The sequence below is a fragment of the Octopus sinensis genome, linkage group LG3, assembly GCF_006345805.1.
Source record: "Octopus sinensis linkage group LG3, ASM634580v1, whole genome shotgun sequence".
NCBI lineage: Eukaryota > Metazoa > Mollusca > Cephalopoda > Octopoda > Octopodidae > Octopus > Octopus sinensis.
The window spans coordinates 127721016-127739356 of NC_042999.1; the positions used below are offsets into that span (position 1 = coordinate 127721016).

At 34.9% G+C, this 18341-nt stretch overlaps 1 protein-coding gene across 3 annotated transcripts in view; it reads left to right on the forward strand.

Annotated features, from left to right (window-relative positions):
- The window catches only part of LOC115209615 (nuclear hormone receptor family member nhr-48), a 325642-nt gene that overhangs the window by 304327 nt on the left and 2974 nt on the right, over window positions 1–18341 (forward strand). For all 3 annotated transcript variants that reach the window (XM_029778062.2, XM_036501298.1, XM_029778063.2), the window contains 5 exons: window positions 10657–11870; window positions 14480–14585; window positions 15218–15359; window positions 16080–16210; window positions 17310–17402. In XM_029778062.2, the coding sequence (XP_029633922.1) occupies window positions 10657–11870; window positions 14480–14585; window positions 15218–15359; window positions 16080–16210; window positions 17310–17402 (1686 nt within the window). The remainder of the gene's footprint in view (window positions 1–10656; window positions 11871–14479; window positions 14586–15217; window positions 15360–16079; window positions 16211–17309; window positions 17403–18341) is intronic.

Sequence of the window (18341 nt, forward strand, 5' to 3'; positions counted from 1 at the left end):
AAATTTCCACTTATTTCTTATTTTTATTTCCCTAAAATTTTCGTTGCGTCTTGCAACATTTTCAATAGTCTTGACTCTTGAAAAGGTTGCAAGACGCAACGAAAATTTTAGGGAAATAAAAATAAGAAATAAGTGGAAAATTTATGAAGGATTTGTGTAGCTGAAAAATTTAAATCTCAAGAACACACTCATGCACACATTGCCAATATGTATGAACATTAAATTCTGCTATGAAAAGTAAATTTTTCTACTTCAGACTTCGCTACCCCACCAGACAAACAGCTGTCGAAAACTAGCATTAAGAATTACCTCCCTTCTTTTAATGGTAGTCTTAGTGTTGTAATAGTTTCTAATTTTTAAGAACGTTTATGATAGTCACTTGCTTTAATACATGGTCGTTGACATTGCTATTTTTAAAATTTTACATTTTTGTACCAGAATTTAAATACATTAAGCTATTAGCAATGTTTGTTTATACTTCTAAAAAGTTGGGGTTTTTTTTTTTTTTACTTAAAAATTTGTTTATGATTAGTTTTAACTTTCTTTAAGCAAATAGTGATGGTTGCTATGAAAATACTAACAACGAATTTAGGTAATAGGTACACTGAGTTATTCAAAAGTCCCTTTAATATTTCAATAATAATTTCTTTTATTTTGTTACAATTATGTTCTATAACGTGTATGTGGTGGGTGTACTTACAGTTATTCTTTCGTTTGCTTACCGTAAATCCTCGAGTATAGTCCGCCCTTGAGTATAATACGCAGGTTTTTTTTAGGAGGTTGTACCTCTGAAAAACCTAAACCTTGTGTATAATGCGCACCCCTTCTCTAACTTGAGTCAAGGAGGTTATTATAACGTCCTTGGTTTGTAAAAATGTATACGGTAACGTACTTTATTATTATTGTATATATAACATAATGCAAACGTGTAGCTTCTTTGTGCATTTTGTTTGCAGAAAATAAAGAAATAACAGTGATAACATTTAATAAATGTTGCTTACTTCAAGTTATGGATGATTCTTTTATGACTTCATTGCTTTCAGGCTTAGCTTAAGATATTTTCACGCCCGACATCACAAAATGCGTCTGAATAAACATTGCCGGACAGCAAATAGAGACTCGGACATTGCTTAGAAAATATTTTTCATTTTTAACCTCGTATATAGTATGCACTAGGGATTTTGACCTTTAAATTTTTAGGGGAAATGCGGATTATGCTCGAGGATTTACAGTAAGTCATTGAACTGTGGTCATGCTCGAGTTCTTCCTTGAAAGGTTTAGTTGGTCGAATTGAACTCCAATACTTAATTTTATCAGCTGCTCTTCTTTTTTTCCTATCTTTCTTTCTTCACACGGAATTATTAGAATGTAAACAAACCAGTGGGTGGCAGACACATAGGCACAAATGAATACACACAAGTTGTGTAATTTCAGGCATGGCTATGTAACCTGCACAACAAACTTCTTAACCACTCGGCCATACCTAAGGTTTTGGATTCTCTCATGTGCCACTTCATATAAGTATATACAATGATTTCCGTTATAAATATCACTTTTATGTTTTGTCTAAAGTAATTACATTCCAAAGTGATCTAACTATAGTTAAATCACTTTGTAGTGTAACTACTTTAAATAGGTATTTTTAATGAGCTAAATTTTAATTACCACCCAGTTATTAAGAACATTTGTGTGTGCTGTTTTTATCTATCTTTTACTTGATTCAGTCAGTTGACTGTGACCACGCTGATGCACCGTCTTGAAGGGTTTTGGTTAAACGTTTTGACCATAGCACTTTTTCTTTAATGTCTGGCACTTCCTCTGTTGGTCTCTTTTGCCTGACCACTAAGTTATCGAGATGTAAACAAACCAACATTAGTTGTCAAGTAGTGGCTGAGTACAAAAGACATACACACATATTTGTATATCTGTCTATATATATATATAGAGATAGATAGATATGTGTGTGTATATATTTATATTGGAAGAGATAGACCCAGGAAGACATGGGACAAAGTGACAAAGCATGATCTTTGAGCTTTGGGCCACTTGAGCAATGATAAGTGACCGAGACCTTTGGCAATATGCCTTGCCTGAGAAGACCCATCAAGCCAAATGAAATCGCAGTCATAGTCAATGCCAGTGGTGTGTAATTGGCACTTGTGCTATGGCATGTAGAAAACACCCTTCAAACATTGGGCAATATGCTGTGCTTGAGAAGATCCATCAAGCCAAGTGAAATTGTGGTTTTGGCCAATGCCAGTGTCACATCCCTGGCATGAAAAAAGCACCCTTTGAACTATGGGTTTCACAGAGGCAGTGACAAGTGACCAAGACCTTTGGCAGTATACTGTGCTTGTCAAGCCAAGTGAGATTATAGTCCTGGCTGATACCGTTGTTTCGTATCTAGCACTTAAAAAGCACCCACTACACTCCTGGAGTGGTTGGTATTTGGAAGGACATCCAGGTTTCAATCTGATTTGGCATGGTTTCTATCGCTGGATGCTCTTCCTAATTCATCTTGTCAGTTTTCAGTCAAACCGTCCAACCCAAGCAGCATGGAAAACCGATGTTAAATGATGATGATGATGATGATACACATGCACACACACACACACACACACACACACAACACACACACACACACACACACAGGTGAGTGGTCATAGAAAAGAAAAAGCATTCAACATATTTAGTAGGAGTAACATCAAAACAGATTGATTCAGCTCCATGTGACTTCAAGTTTCGCAGGTTTCTTACAGAAAGAGACCTGGCTCATTTAGGCTCAGATTACTGGTAATCTGAGCCTAAATGAGCTAAGTTCCTGTAAGAAGCCTGCAAAACGTTAAATTACATGGAGCTGAATCAAACTGTTTCAAGTAATAGTATGTGTATATGATGGGATTCCACACAGTTTCTGCATACCAAAGTCACTCATAAAGCATAGGTTAGCCTGGGGCTGTAGCTGGGGACACTTGCCCCAAGGTGCCACACAGTGGACTGAACCTGAAATCACATTGTTGCACAGCCAGCTACTTAATCACACAGCCATACCTGCACCTAATTTCGGTAAAATTTGCAAGAAACCAATACTAGTTACTGTCATAGATGCACTTTCTCCTATTTTCATAAAGTAATCAAAAGAGAAGGGACAGGGGCCATATTATTTGCAGACCCTGTCTGAATGGTGAGATTAATGTCATTCATGTTGAACTTGAAACATCTGTTTCTATGTCTGAAAGAAAAAGTGAATGTGATTGGGAATTCCAGCTAAGTTACTGTTCCTGGGAGAAGAACACTGGTGATGAGTTGATATGGAGGGTGTGGGAAGTGAGAAGCCATAGAAGTAACTGGAGTGTGTGTGTGTGGTTGTAAAGGGTATGCAACTAGGTAGTCCCATGTTTTACATTGTTTTAGTTTTCACCAGGGAAACCTTGTAATAGCTTTGTGTTATTAAATTAATACCTTTTCAATAAGGAAATGAGAAGGTGAGAGAGTTACGTCAGTGGTAGTTACTGATATAAATTTGTTTAAAATTTAAACGGTTTGTTTTCACTTAAATAAATGCAGACTATTCCCAGCAATGTGTCCTTACAGTATCTGATGGCAATATTTTTATCTGTCATCTCCAATAAGTGCATACTCTCACATTAAACACAATCAGTGCCAGAACCAGAGGAATTCGATATTTTCCTGTTTGAACAGCTTTTTTCCCCTGAACTTCAAGCCTACATACACATGGTCATTTTATTAGCTGTCTCTACAGTATTAAGAGATACTCTGCTTTAGAGATTAGTGGTGGTGGTGATGGTGGGTGTTCTTGTATATGATATCATCTGTGATAATTTTCTATCCAGGCTGACTTTGCAATCCTCCCATGAGAAATAACCTAATCAGTTAATGTACAGAATTATCTTGTGTCTTCTTGTCATTATTGTTATTGAAGTTTTAGTGCTTTATTAATTAATTTATATTTTAATCTAGCATTATCGGTACTGAGGACGTTCTATTTGGATTATATTGTGTGGTAATTCTTTTCATAATGCATTTTTATGTTAATATATTTTGGTTTCAAATTTTGGCACAAGGCCAGCAATTTTAGGGGGTAGTTAAGTTAGTTATATTAGCCCCAGTGCTCAACTGATACCTATTTTATTGACACCAAGAAGGCCAAGTCGACCTTGGCAGAATTTGAACTCAGAGCATAGAGCTTCAAGAAATACTACTAAGTATTTTGTCTGACGCTCTAACAATTCTACCAGCTCAACACCTTTAATGGTTGTTTCAGAGTTTGGTACAAGGTCAGCAATTTTTTAGATTGTGGGGTTAATTGATTACATTGACCCACCACCACCAATACTTGATTGGTACTCTATTTTATCAACCCTGAAAGAGTGAAAGACAAAGTTGACTATAACAGTATTTGAACTCGGGATGAGTTCATCTCAGTTCTGAAATTGATTTGAGGTTACGATTTCCTCTGGAGGTTGCTATTTTTATTCAGATATTACTTTCTATCTTTGTTACAAGTCTTCAGTTAGTTGGGGAGTATGAATCGATTGCTGATTATTTTGCAATTTAATACAATGTAATTTAGCAATACCAACGAGAGTGCTTTACTGCTAGATTTAGAAACCAGATCCACCTCAAAATACATCCCACCCCTGCACATATACTATCATCTTAGAAATGTAAGAAAACATTGGCTTATGTCGTGAATATACAAAATACACAATGTACAAATGAAAGACAGTGTTTCAGAGAATTAAAAGCTATGATCAGTCATAGGTCTGTTGGATTAGAGTTGATTTGGAGCCAAAAACAACAACAATATATTTATAAACTTTGACAATAATTTTCAAAAATAACATAAAAGTGAATTATTTGTGTATTCAACCATAAACTGCAAGTTCATTGTAGTGTGTACACTTCAATCCTGGCACATTATAAGTTTGCTTTATTGAAGATATTGCTTATGTGTTCTGATGCCAACAGAATGTCACTAGCCAATAATAGGAACCCACCACAATCATTTTGAAGAGTCCATCATAAATTTCCAAACCAGATAGGGATTTTTTTTTTTTTTTTTTGTAAAGCTGGCAGAATTGTTAGCACTCCAGGGCAAAAAGCTTAGCAGTATTTCATCTGCCTTTACATTCTGAGTTCAAATTCTGCTGAAGTAGGCTTTCCCGTTCATCCTTTTGGGGTCGTTAAATTAAGTACCAGTTGAGAACTGGAGTTGATGTAATCAACTTACCCCCTCCCCACAGATTTCAGGCCTTGTGCCTGTAGTAGAAAGGGTTATTATTAAGGGACACTCACACTTGTAATATATTAAAATCTGCTTCCATATGTATTACATATATGTATTCATGTACATATGTGTGTGAATCCAGTTTCTTATGCAGTGAAACAATGATAAATAAGTCTGCATGAATACCTATTTTGTCCTCCGCCTCACTTCTCCCTTACATTTTTGCTCCATGATGCATAATTGACCTAATAGTTAAACAACCTTCACTCAAGTAGATTGTGTATAAATAAAAGGTTACCTACATTAACTATGAAAATACTATCTATTTATCATCATCATCCAGCTATTTTTCATTTTGGTATGGGTTAGCTGGGTCTCACAGTGTCTCACCATTTGTTGTGGGCCTTTGACATCTGGCATATACTGTTGTCATCATCATCATCATCATCACCACCATTGTTTGATGAGTTAGACAGCCACAACTCTCCTTGACCCATTATAGCCTCCATAATCAGTCGTGGTCCTGCAGGAGAGATGAAATAAGGACATAGCCAAGTGCTAGGTTTGATTTAATTGACTGACCTTGTTCCTAAATTAGAAACAATTATCATCATCATAATTATTATTATTTTTATTATTAAGGCGGTGAGCTGGTAGAATCATTAGTATGCTGGGCAAAATGCTCAGTGGTATTCTGTCTGTCTTTATGTTCTGAATTCAAATTCCACTGAGGTCAACTTTGCCTTTCATCCCTTCGGGGTCAATAAAATAAGTACCAGTTGAGCACTGGGGTCTATGTAATCAACTTACTCCCTCCCCCGAAATTTCAGGCCTTGTGCATATAGGAGAAAGGATTGTTGTTATTATTGATAGACTGGCAGAATTATTAGAACATCAAACAAAATGCTTTGTATTATTTGGTTCTGGCTTTATGTTCTGTGTTTGAAATCCTACTGGGGTTACTCAACTTTCATCCTTTCAGGGTCGATAAAACCCCAGTCAAAACTGGGCTTAATGGTATCAACTTATCCCTACCTCCTAAATTTAAGGCCTTGCCCCTGTTCTAGAAACAAATATGATTATTATTGTTATTATTATTAGCATTTTAGCATCATAGAAGGCACAGTCTTTCCATCTGCCTGTGCTACATTCCTAGCAATAACCCTTCAGCATTTAAACCGGCCATATTAGACCCAAATATTCTCCCTGTCTTATCTTCAAACTGGCCAGATCTTGCCCTATAATGTCATTCTAAAAATAAAGTCACATCATCAAAATCTTGAAGGTATGTTATAAAGCATGATGAATTCAAAAACAATGTGAATAAATAGGTATTACATTTGACAAAGTAATCTGAATGCTAAAGAGATAACAATGCCTCCTGTTTCTCCTCTAAACCTTTCTTTGGTTGTAATTAGGGCTAATATTGTTAAAAGCAGTTATATTTCTGCTCATATATAAACTAAACTTAATAAATATAAAAAAGTGATACTACTAATGAGTATTATTAAACCTTTACAATCTTTTACTGTAGCAGATAAATGGACTTTAATTTTCTTCATAGTTGTGATTATACTCTAAAAGCAAATCAGTATATAGTGAATATAAACACGAACATTAGGCAGACTGGATATAAACATATTAAGAGAAATAAATAAATGTTGCACAGGCATCGTTGTGTGTTAAGATGCTTGCTTCCCAACCACATGGTTCTAGGTTCAGTCCCGCTGTGTGGCGCCTTGGGCAAGTGTCTTCTACTATAGCTTCAGGCCGACCAAGGCCTTGTGAGTGGATTTGGTTGACAGAAACTGAAAGAAGCATGTTGTGTGTGTGTGCATGTGTGTATCTATGTAGGTGTGTGTGTTTGTCCCCCACCCCTCAGCTGCTTGACAACTTGTGTTGGTGTGTTTATACCCCTGTAATAGAATAAATACCAGGCTTTAAAACGTTCTTGACTATAAATTCTTCAAGGCAGTGCCCCAGCATGGCCACAGTCTAATGACTGAAGCAAATAAAAGATAAAAGAAGAGCTTTTGTTATCTGAACTTGTATTTTATGATTATCACTTGAGTCTTTATTATCCTATCTGTTGCTTGTTCTCATAATTTTCATCTATGTACTTACCAACCTTAATGTCCCTGTCTGTGTGAAGAAAATAAAGTTGCAATTTTAAAACTTTATTTGTTTCTGTGAAGGTTAGCTTTATGCGTTCTCATTTAATTCAGTCTATTTTTACAATAACAACAAAAACATATTTGTATGTATTTCTAAGTAATTAGTGTTAAAAGTCAGTCTTCATTTGTATGTAAATATTTGATTCAAAGGAGAATTTGCACTTTAATCTTTTTCTTTTTTCGTCTTATTACTTTTAGGTAGGTTTTTTAAAAATTTTAATCAAGTGCTTACGAGGATTATTAAAAGCTCCTAATTAACTTTAAATACAAAAATAAATGCATAGAAAGAGAGATAGCGAAATGAATAGGTAGGTGGCTTAATGTCTGGGAAGGGGAGATGGTGATAGCAATGAGGACTGTCATCATGTTGGTTGGTAGCTTCACTGGGAAACTGGCCTTTCTCTCTCTCTCTCTCTCTCTCTCTCTCCCTCCCTCCCTCTCTCTCTCCCTCCCTCTCTCTCTCTCTCTCTCTCATTTACATTTCATAAACCCAGCCTAATTCCTCTACTTTCTAAAAAAAATTTCTCACACCCCTGTCTCCAGCCCAAAGAGGTGGAGTAAAGGGCCATTAGCTATATAGTGGTAGGTGGTAAATGGTTGGCTGGCTGGCTGTCGGTCCAGTATGAAAGTGTGTCTCGCAGTTAATATAAAAGCTGGGGAAGACTATTGGTAATTGCTGTCTGCCCCACAGGTTGAGGGAATCTAGACTGGCTGCCCATATAACAAGTGGTTGCTCTGCACAGCTTATTTTTCTGTGATGCAATTTACTGAATTCATCGTAACAAGTTATCAGATTTGTGTCTTAAAAACTGAAGAAAAACTAAATATATCTGAGTCAAGTCAACCTTCACTTTGTTGCTTTGATGAATAATCACCTTCTTTAACCTTTCTCACCATCTTAGTGGGTAAGGCACTTTTATTTAGTTCTTATTTTCTGTCACATTTCTCTCTCTCTCTCATTTCTGTTTCATTTTCATTTTTTACCTTATACACACTCTTTTCTTTTGTAAGGGATGAGAGTTTAAACACTCACCCCTTACCATTAAATTCATTAAACTTTGAGAGATAAAAGCCATAATTTAATATTAGCAGGGGTTTCAAGATTTGATAATGAATTTTATGTCTTTCTTTTTTTTTTTTACTTTTCTTTTAAATTTTGCTTCAGTATTTTTACATTGGTTTTCACACACACATTCCATGCACAGTTGCAATGTTTTGCAGATATGAACCAGGTGCACCTTCATTTCTTTCCTAATATACCATTTCTATATAATTCCAATATCATTATTTACTTTACCAGTGTTTTTAGTCATGAGTGTAAGCTGTTCTGTGATGGCTTTCATGCCTCATGCATTCCATATTTTCATGTATGTGGTCACCAAGTCAATATTTAAAAAAAGTATTTTTTCAAAATACATTTTTTTTTTATGTGTTAACAAACCCCTTTATTTTGTTTGTTGAAAGGTATTTTAGGATGTTACTGAAATAGGGTGAGCCAGTTTCATATATGAGCGCATTATTCCTTAGCAGTCTTTCTTGTCATTTTCCCTCTTTTACTTCTTTATTTTCTGGGTGGCCTGCTACTACTGACAATTATATAATTTTGTTTCTGGAAAGGAAATGAATGCAAACAAATTCAAGTGCATAACCAGTTGCTATGGGTGCATATTCCAGCACGAATACATGTGCATGCATCCTCTGTCTTCACCCCAATTCCTCTCTTATTTAAAGATCTGTGTACAGTTGAATTAAGCATCTACTTTGCCTTTCAACTCTGCTTCATCAATAAGATAAATACCAGTGATACACTGATATCTTCCCCCAATAAATGTATGGTCGTGATTATAAGTGTTAAGAAAATAGACCCAAGTTACTTGACTGTACTTTAGTTTGTTGACCATTGCAGGATTTGAACTTGGAATTTAAAGAGAGGGAATACTTAATATAAATTTTTTCTTTCTCCTTCCCATATTTTACTATTTCTACATTCTATCACCTTTTTTTTGTTTGTTTTTTAATTTTTTTCAAATAGAGAGCAATGTATATATTTAATGTAAAGTTAAATGCAAGGGGAATAACTTTTGATAGTAGTCCTGTAAAAATTATTTAGAAATAATGATATATGGTCACATTTGTGAGTATAGAACAAGAGAGAGAATGGTTGTGTGCACATGCATGTGTGTAAGTGGTTTAAAGAGTATTAAAAATCAGCATGTTTATTGATCCTAATCTGTTGAAAAATTACAGGAAGATTGCCTTTCTTTCCCCCCCCCCCTTGTTTTGTCTAATTTCAGCTATTCAGCCATTCTTACAAATTACGGACAACTTTATAAAATTTTTCCAACCTCTCATTAGAATAGTTGTGATGAATACTCTATTCTTATTAATGTGGCAGCAGTGTTGTATCATATCATTTTCATATAAACTGGCATCCAATTTTAAATGGGTCATTTAGAGATATTTAAGTTATTATCACATTAGCATTAAAAAGGTGCATGTTAAGCAATTGCCTCTCTCCTAGTCCAGGACACATGTTGTACCCTTCAACAAAGGACTTTATTTCATATTGTGTTGGTCCACTCAGCTGATATTGTGGCTGGTCAGTATCTGTTTAGCATAACAGCTTTCATCGAGCAGTGGACTGCTGTATGCTGTCTTTACCCATATTGGTTTCACCTTCTTAGCTGTAGTCATGCTGTAGCGTATGTAAATATATGTATTTTCTACATCACTGAGAGAAAGAAAAGTTTTCAAATTTAAGGGAACTATAATACTATCAAATTTAAGTTTAATGCCAAGCCATTTGAGAGTAACATATTGTCAGTGTAGCTAGGTACATGTATACAGAGAGATTATGGTAAAGGCTTTTGTGATTATGTCCATGTCCTTTGGTAACTTGCTTCATAAATACAATAAAATTTCTTTGAGTTTGTGAATCAGTTTTCCATTAAAATTCACTCAATAAAATGATCAAGAATTAAGAATTTAGCACTATGGTTACTAAAAAACTGTAAAAGTAGAATCTGCACTGCCATGTATAAGTTATCACTTAACCATAAGTAGATTGCTTTTACAGTTGTTTTGCAGATATTTGCAACTTATCCAGTGTGACTTTTAAAAAATAGAAATTTTAAAATAAAATATAATAATAATGAATTTGAGTGGGAGAAATTGTATAATTGTTTGACATCCAATAAACTAATTTAAAAAATTTTTTTGGCTCTGTTGCAGCATCAAGACTTGGCAGGCGTCCAAAGCGTCTGAAAGAAGCCAACGGGGAATCCAAATCTCATACTACAAACGTTCCTATTGCTCCTTACCCATTACCACTTAGTGGGAACCACAGAAGTATGGCAGATCTGCAGAAACTCATTCAAACTAATGGCAGCTTCAAGTCTGAACTCATGCAAGCGTTCCTTGCTGCTGCCCAGGCCAGCTTTAAAGAGCACGCCAATAACTCCAACTCAAGCCATGCAAATAATAAGCCTGACCCTGCAGCAACTAACAGCATTCCCAATGGGGTAGAATCTGGTTACTCCAGTCTGAATAGCCCAGCCAGCAGCAGCAGCCAGTCACCTGTACATCTACAACCTCAGCCCAACAACAACAACACTACCAGCAACACCACCACCACCACCACAGCTACAACTACCAACAGTAGTACAACCACTGCTCCAGCTAGTGCGAATACTCCCAGTTGTTCCAATAGCAACAGCAATACTAACAACAATGTAAACAATAGCAGCGTTAGCAATGGCACTCACACTATTGCTGTCACTTGTAATAATAGCAACATCATTCATTTGAATGGTGTTAGAACCAAGACTGAACCAGTTGAAAACAGTACCCCCAGTACAGTGCAACCTAGTGTCTTGCCAACCAATATAATAAATGGTATCACAACCTCAGCATTAGTTCCCAATGGTATCTCAAAAGCCGCTGTAGCCAACGACATCTGTCATGTCCTTGCTAATGGTGGTGGTGTTATTAATGGTATAGCGGATACCCTTCCTCCTGGTCCACCTAATAATGTCTGTAATGGACTACAGAATGGACTTACTGGTAGTTGCCCAGAAAGGTTGACTACTGTTAGCAGTAACAAGGACATGAGCCCACCTGCCTTCGTTATGCCTGAAACCCCCAACTCTACCTCATCTGCAGCCCCCACGCCCCAGACCCCAACATCTTATGAGGAATCTCAGCCAATGATAAAGGTAGAATCAAAGTTTTCTCCCTGCAGTATTGCAACTCAAAAACCTATGACCAAATTCCTAGATAAAATTATTGATGAGGGGCGACAGCAACCAACTGAAGCCAGGAGGAAGTTGATTGAGCAGGTAACAATAACAATTGTTGAAGCTCACAGAGTTACTTGTCGAGTTACTCATGAAGCTGTTTTGGAAGCCTATACAAAATGGGAAGAAAACAAAACCAAACTATTGGAGGTGAGTTTTTTACTCAGGTTATTCAATCTAATTAATATACTTTGATTTTTTTTTTTTTTTCATTCTATCTGCCAATCAGTTTGAGAATTCTTTTCATATTTAGATTTGATTTCTCTAAAATACTGAATCTTTTCTCTATAGTTTATAAAGTCAGTGCTGCTACCTGTTTTTGGAGAGCAAGTTTTACTTCCTGGATAAGATGATATCCTCCATAGAGTACCTTCCAACTTGCTACCTATTTCTTATCTAGTTTAACTAAGACAAATAGATTTAATTGTGCTATCAAAACAAACTACAATATTTTCAGCAGTACATGAATTATCAAATACCAACACCAGAATTGTTTAATTTAACATTTAAAATAGGTGAAACTTGGTATTCAACTCTGTTAATTTTTTCAGGGTTTGTTATTAAACTGAAAACAAGAATGCCTATTAGATTCACAAGTTCAAAATTCCAACACAGTCCAGGATTGCATAAATATCCATATCTCAAGAAAGTTATATAAACAAGTTACATGAACTATTGGAAACAAAGTGGTTCTTTTATGTGTTAATTGATAGACTATGAAATTTATAGAAGTTAAAGCTCTTTGATAGTAGTGAATTTATAGCAATCAGTGAAAAATTTATTCAATATTATCCATGGTGTAGTATGTTAAATTATTTGGAAATATGAATACACTTAAATTGATAGTTACTGGGTATTAAAAAATATGCAAATTTATGCAAGAGATGTAGCTACATTGATTTAGATGTAATATCTTGCTAGGAGATAAACAGTGAGTTGATCAAAAATGTTAATCAAGAAAGATTTGAAGAAATAGCTAGGAAAAATCTTAGGAAAGGATTGGATCTCTATGAAATCATATGGAAATTGTAGAACTTGCATAGAAAAAATATGTAAAACTAATGGGGGTTATGACATTGTTGATGGCACATCTGAATGAATTTAAGTTATAGCACTCGACTTAATGTTAACATTCCTTAATTCTAGAATTTGTGACAATATAAGCTTGGTACAGGTTTTGGATTTTCCTAAAGTTTATTTTATGAGTTATGCTCATAGAATGTTACCAGTTAAAAAAGGCAAATCCAGTTGTTCATAAGTATTAGTCTCTTTTTGTTGTCGACAAAAGATCTGTGGATCAGAAAAATTTCCTGAAAGTGTTGAAGAATATATAAATTAGTGTTTGTTTATTCTGTGTTGTCACTCATTTTTTGATGAGCTAGTCAAGAGTGGAAGAACAGTGTTCATGATCTTTGTAGGTTTAGACTGTTATCTTTGTTACCCAGCTTGAACATTTGTAGACCAGTGTCTGCAGGGGAAAAACACTGGCAAAGAAGGGACCTTTCTAGTTCAAATGCTTGCAACATAATGAACTTAACAAAAGGCACTCAAAGACTGTTGATGTAGAAGTCTCCCCTGTATTTTTATAGTGTTGATGGATCTCATGAACATTTTTTTTCCTACTTTGAAGAAAGATTAAAGCTTACAAAAGTAATTCATCTGGTGAGATTTTAACACTCATATTTTTGCATAATAGATTTTCTTCAAACTACTTGACATTAAGTTCTTTTGAATGCCTGAAAATTGCTTTAAAGAAGGCTTGATACTGCCACTATAAACTGTCCAGCTTGTTACTATTGAGGTGGGTTTGGATACAGGTGCATTTCAAACTGTTGTAAGGAGGAAGGGATAGAGTTATAAATGTATCCATCATCATCTGAGATCAATTTGTACCAGGTTCAAAATTCACCTTTCACCCTTCAGAGTTTCAATTAAACAATTGTTAGTCATATACCCATATTCTTATAAATTTGATGGCTTGTGCCTGTGTAAGAAATCATTAATATCATGAATTATATTTTAAATCAGTTTGTTATTTGTAAGTAACTCATTACTGTAGTTTATTGAGTTTATGTATGTTCAACTTGGGCTGCAATTTCTTTTTCACTTTCACTAAGATACCCTCATGTAACTTAATATTTAAATTATATGCTACTTTCATATATGGCACCTAGTATCTTGTCTGTCTTGGTGAATCTCATAACATTTTGTGTTAAAGAGGCAATATGGAAGTAATATATCTTGGGTTTAGTAGTTTTTCACATCCATCCTTCTTCAATCTTTACTTTTTGTACCATGTTTCTGTTTAAATGCACTGCATCTATTTCAGTTGATTTTAAAGATGAAGAATTTATTAAAATATGTTTGTCATAGTTAAGCTGATGTTTGGAACATAAATTAACATAAAATTTTTAAGGAAGATTTAGATCACTTTAAAACAGGAAATTTGCATCATAGAACCTGGGACGGTCTCAGGTGGGTCGTTATCAAAAGAGTTCATATTGTTGTTTAAGCATGAGTCAATTCTGATCAGACAGACCTAAAACCAAATACATTTACACCACAACCATTCCATCTTTTTAGGAATAATTAGAACTACATGATCTGATGTGCACTCTTTTTAAGATGGTTGGGTATAATTTAAGAGAAATTTGGCTGCTATTGTAGCACTAAACCCCACTTAAATCTTCCCAGCTTTGCACATTGTTAATTAAATGAAATTGAATTGAAGAATCCACTTTCTTCTCTTTTTTACTTAGGCTTTGGATGGTAAGAATAGTGCCTCAGATCTTATGTGGAGACAGTTTCTAACAAACATGGTGCCTGAGATTACAAATGTTGTCCAGTTCTGCAAGCGGCTACCTGGTAAGTAATGTTATCCTAACCTCTGTCTTCTATCTTTATCCCTTTTCTCTCAAGTCTCTTTTCATTCTCCTTCGGGCCCTTGCTTCTTTCTATGACACATGTATTTCTCTTCCATTTTCTAATTCTCTATTTTTATTTCTACTCCCCTCTACACACATCTAATTTCTTCTCACTCCCCATCTAAATTCTTTTCTTACAAATTAGCTTCAAGTTTGTTGTTAAAATTGTGTAGGTTTATTGGTGGTCTTGTGTTTATGTGAATACTACTCTTAATTCTGTACAATGCCTTAATTTAGTTAACCATCTAAAGTAGCTATCAGATATTCAAGAAGTTACCAATGAAAGACTGGTGTCTTGTCCATGATGATATTTGTCTCACATTTTATGAATGCCATAAAATTTAAGCTAAATGTTAAACTGCCACCACCAAACACCTAGCTTTTGAAGCAAGTTTTCAATTTTCTTTCCTCAGAGAGTTGAAAAAAGAATGTATTATAGCTATAGGGACCTGAGGGCAGGCTGCCCTATAGCTACAGAGGCTGGTAGCAGAATGCAGTTTACATAGTGTTAAGAAAATAAATCTCACATTGATTTTATTAATTCTATTTATTGACATTGTCCTTTTTTTCCAGGTTTCTCTGAAATTGACCAAGAGGACCAAATCAAGTTGATCAAGCAAGGAACCTTTGAGGTGATGTTAGCAAGATTTTGTATGCTTGTTGACCACCAAAATTATACCATGTTTGATCCTGACATGAAGATGCAATGTCCAAGGTAAACTGATTTCTACTATGCACTGTGTGTTACAAAGACTTAACTGTAGGGTATTGCTTATTGTTATTGATATGAAAGGGGCACAGCCATTCAAGATGATGATCTTTTGTGGTGGGGGGGGTGAATAAATGGTAAGAACTAATGGACAAAAATCCTTATAGACATTGAGTTAAAAACCAAGAAACCTGACAAACCAAGAATTAAGTTGATAATGCATTAGTACAATGTTCTTAGTAAAAATCTCAGGTTATTTATGATTGTTTTGGGATAGTGAAGTACATTATTAAAATTTTTTTCTCTTGTTTTTGGTATCTGCCATAACTGTTCATTTAACCCTTTAGCATTCAGATTCTGTCAGATGTGAAGCTTATGTATTCACACCATTTAAAATTAATCATGCATTAATACATGGCTTTGAGATTTCAATGATGTTATTGTTTATTTTGAAATGACACTGTAAGGTAGCTATGAAAGACCATATCTGACCAGTTTTAACTTAATACAGATAGAATATTTTGGCCGGACATAGCCGGTTTAAACACTAAAGGGTTAAGGTTGTTACTAAGCATTCAATGCAAACCTAATTCAGTTGGTGTACACACTTTGTCATATCTGTTTTATGTTTCCAATTCATGAGCTTCATTCAATATTTTCATCAAGACTCATCAAATTCTGCTGTTGTAATGAAAAATTCCATAATTATTTAATTTATCATTTCAGGGAAGTAATCCGGGAAATGCCACTAGGAAATTTTCTTGAAGAATTCTTCTTAATGGCAGAAACCTTTAATCCATTGAAGTTATCTGATCAGGAAATTGGTCTCTTTACAGCTGTTTTGATAATTTGTCCAGGTAGTGACACATTATATTTCTTCATGTATATATATATATATATATATATATATATATATATAATTTTTTGTATGATTTATAAATGTTATTGATTTTATGTACATGCTTGTTAAACTTCATGAACCTTCACTGACTGATCCAATATAGCAATAGTTATTTGTATTTGTATAATAATCCTTTCTACTAATAGGCACAAGGCCTGAAAATTCATGGGGACGGGGTAAGTCAATTACAACAACCCTAGTGCTCAACTAGTACTTAATTTATCAGCCCCAAAAGCAAAATCAACCTCAGTGGAATTTGAGCTCAGAACATAAAGATGGTTGAAATGCTGCTAACCATTGTGCCTGGCATGTTAATGATTCTTCCAGCTCACCGATTTGTATTTGTGTAATAATAACATACAGTGACCTGCTCTGAAATTGATAGCATTTCTAGAGATTTTCATGTTTGATGCTCACAACCATACTACTAGAAAGTGGGAGATTTTCGGTTGAATTGTTAGAACCTTATAGTGTTTGTTCTAGCTTTCTAAGTTCAAAACCTGTTAAGGTCATCTTTGCCTTTTATCCTTTCAAGGTTGATAAACTAAAGAACCAGTTCAGTGCATTTATTGCTTGGTATAGCATCAAACTGGAATGCCTTATGGTGTTCATTGTGACCTTATGTAGCCTGAGTTCCTGAGAGCCAGGCATAATTCATCAACCAGTTTAATACTACTAGCTGGTCTTCCAGTGTTTTCAGCTGAGTTCCTTCTGTTACAAGCATTTGGAACTGGTTTTTGGTTTGAAAATAATTCTTTCCTTTTGTCCCAAAGTCAATTAAGAAAAAATATTAGGATAATGTTATTAGTTTTGATCTTTGTAACTCAGTTGAAATCATTTAAATTTTGATGTGTTTTTTTTTTTTTTTTTTTGGTAGTGGTGGTGGTGGGTATTGCTAAATTATGTTTGCAGTTATGTAGCATGGTTAAATTTGAATTTATTTATATTAGTTTCTTTTCATGATTTTAATTGAGCAATCCTTATCAATTGATAGATTTGGAGATCAATTTAAAATAAAGAGAATCTAAATGAAATGAATGAATTCTATTTTTCAGATCGTCAAAATCTTTCTGGAGTTAAAGCTGTTTCTAAAATACAGGGACTCTTTTTACAAGCATTATATAATGAACTGAAAGCTAACCATAAAGGTAAGATATTTTTTTTATAGTCATCTGTTTTATGAAAATTAAAATTTGCCAGTGGTGAGTGAAACCCAATGTCAAATCTGCGTCTCTAAAAGTCTGGCCCCAATTATATTTTATTTATTTATTTTTCGTGGTGACATGGGTTGGATTGTTTGACACGGAGCTGGCTAGCAGGGAGCTAGTCTTTTGTGGCATTGTAACAGGATGAGAGATTCCTGCACTGGATGGGTGCAGCTCGCATCCTTTACATTAAATATTAATCGAAGAAAGAGTCAAGACTTCCGATTAACTTCAACAGCATAAATATTTATTTCTTGATTCGCAATATAAACATTTCCTTCCTCTGGGCGAATCGGCAGTCTAGGAGCTTATCGGCAGTAGTCAAGTGGAGTGAGTTAATCCTGCCCGTTCAAGCATAGTGGTAGCAGCTCAAGATAGCTGATGCAGACAGCTACTGGCGTCCAAGAGAGCGATACCAGAGAATTTTGCTGCTGCTAGTTTTTTTGCGCATGCGCATGAGGGAACTTCCAGCAGGTCTCCCAGAAGACTCATATCTTGCACATGCGTGCTGGAGATTTCCAAGATGGCGTCACTACAGCATGGTTTCTACAAACAGTTGGAGCTTGGACAGCTCTCTGCTAGCCAGCTCCATGTCAAACCATCTAACTCATGTCTGCATTGGAAAGTGGACATTAAATGATAATGAGGATTCTAATGAAAAATAGATATCATTTTGAATCCATTAATGAATTAAAATGTATTGTAAAAAACAGTGAGAGAAAAAACACGAATTTAGGATTAGAATGCTCTTGTAATATTGTCTTTGGCATTGAAAGAGTTAAAAGATAATTAGAACTTCACAAAAATAGTCTTTATATTTTTGTATTTATGCTTAAAGATTTGTTGAGTTTAAAAGGAACCGATAGAATAAGTACTAGGCTT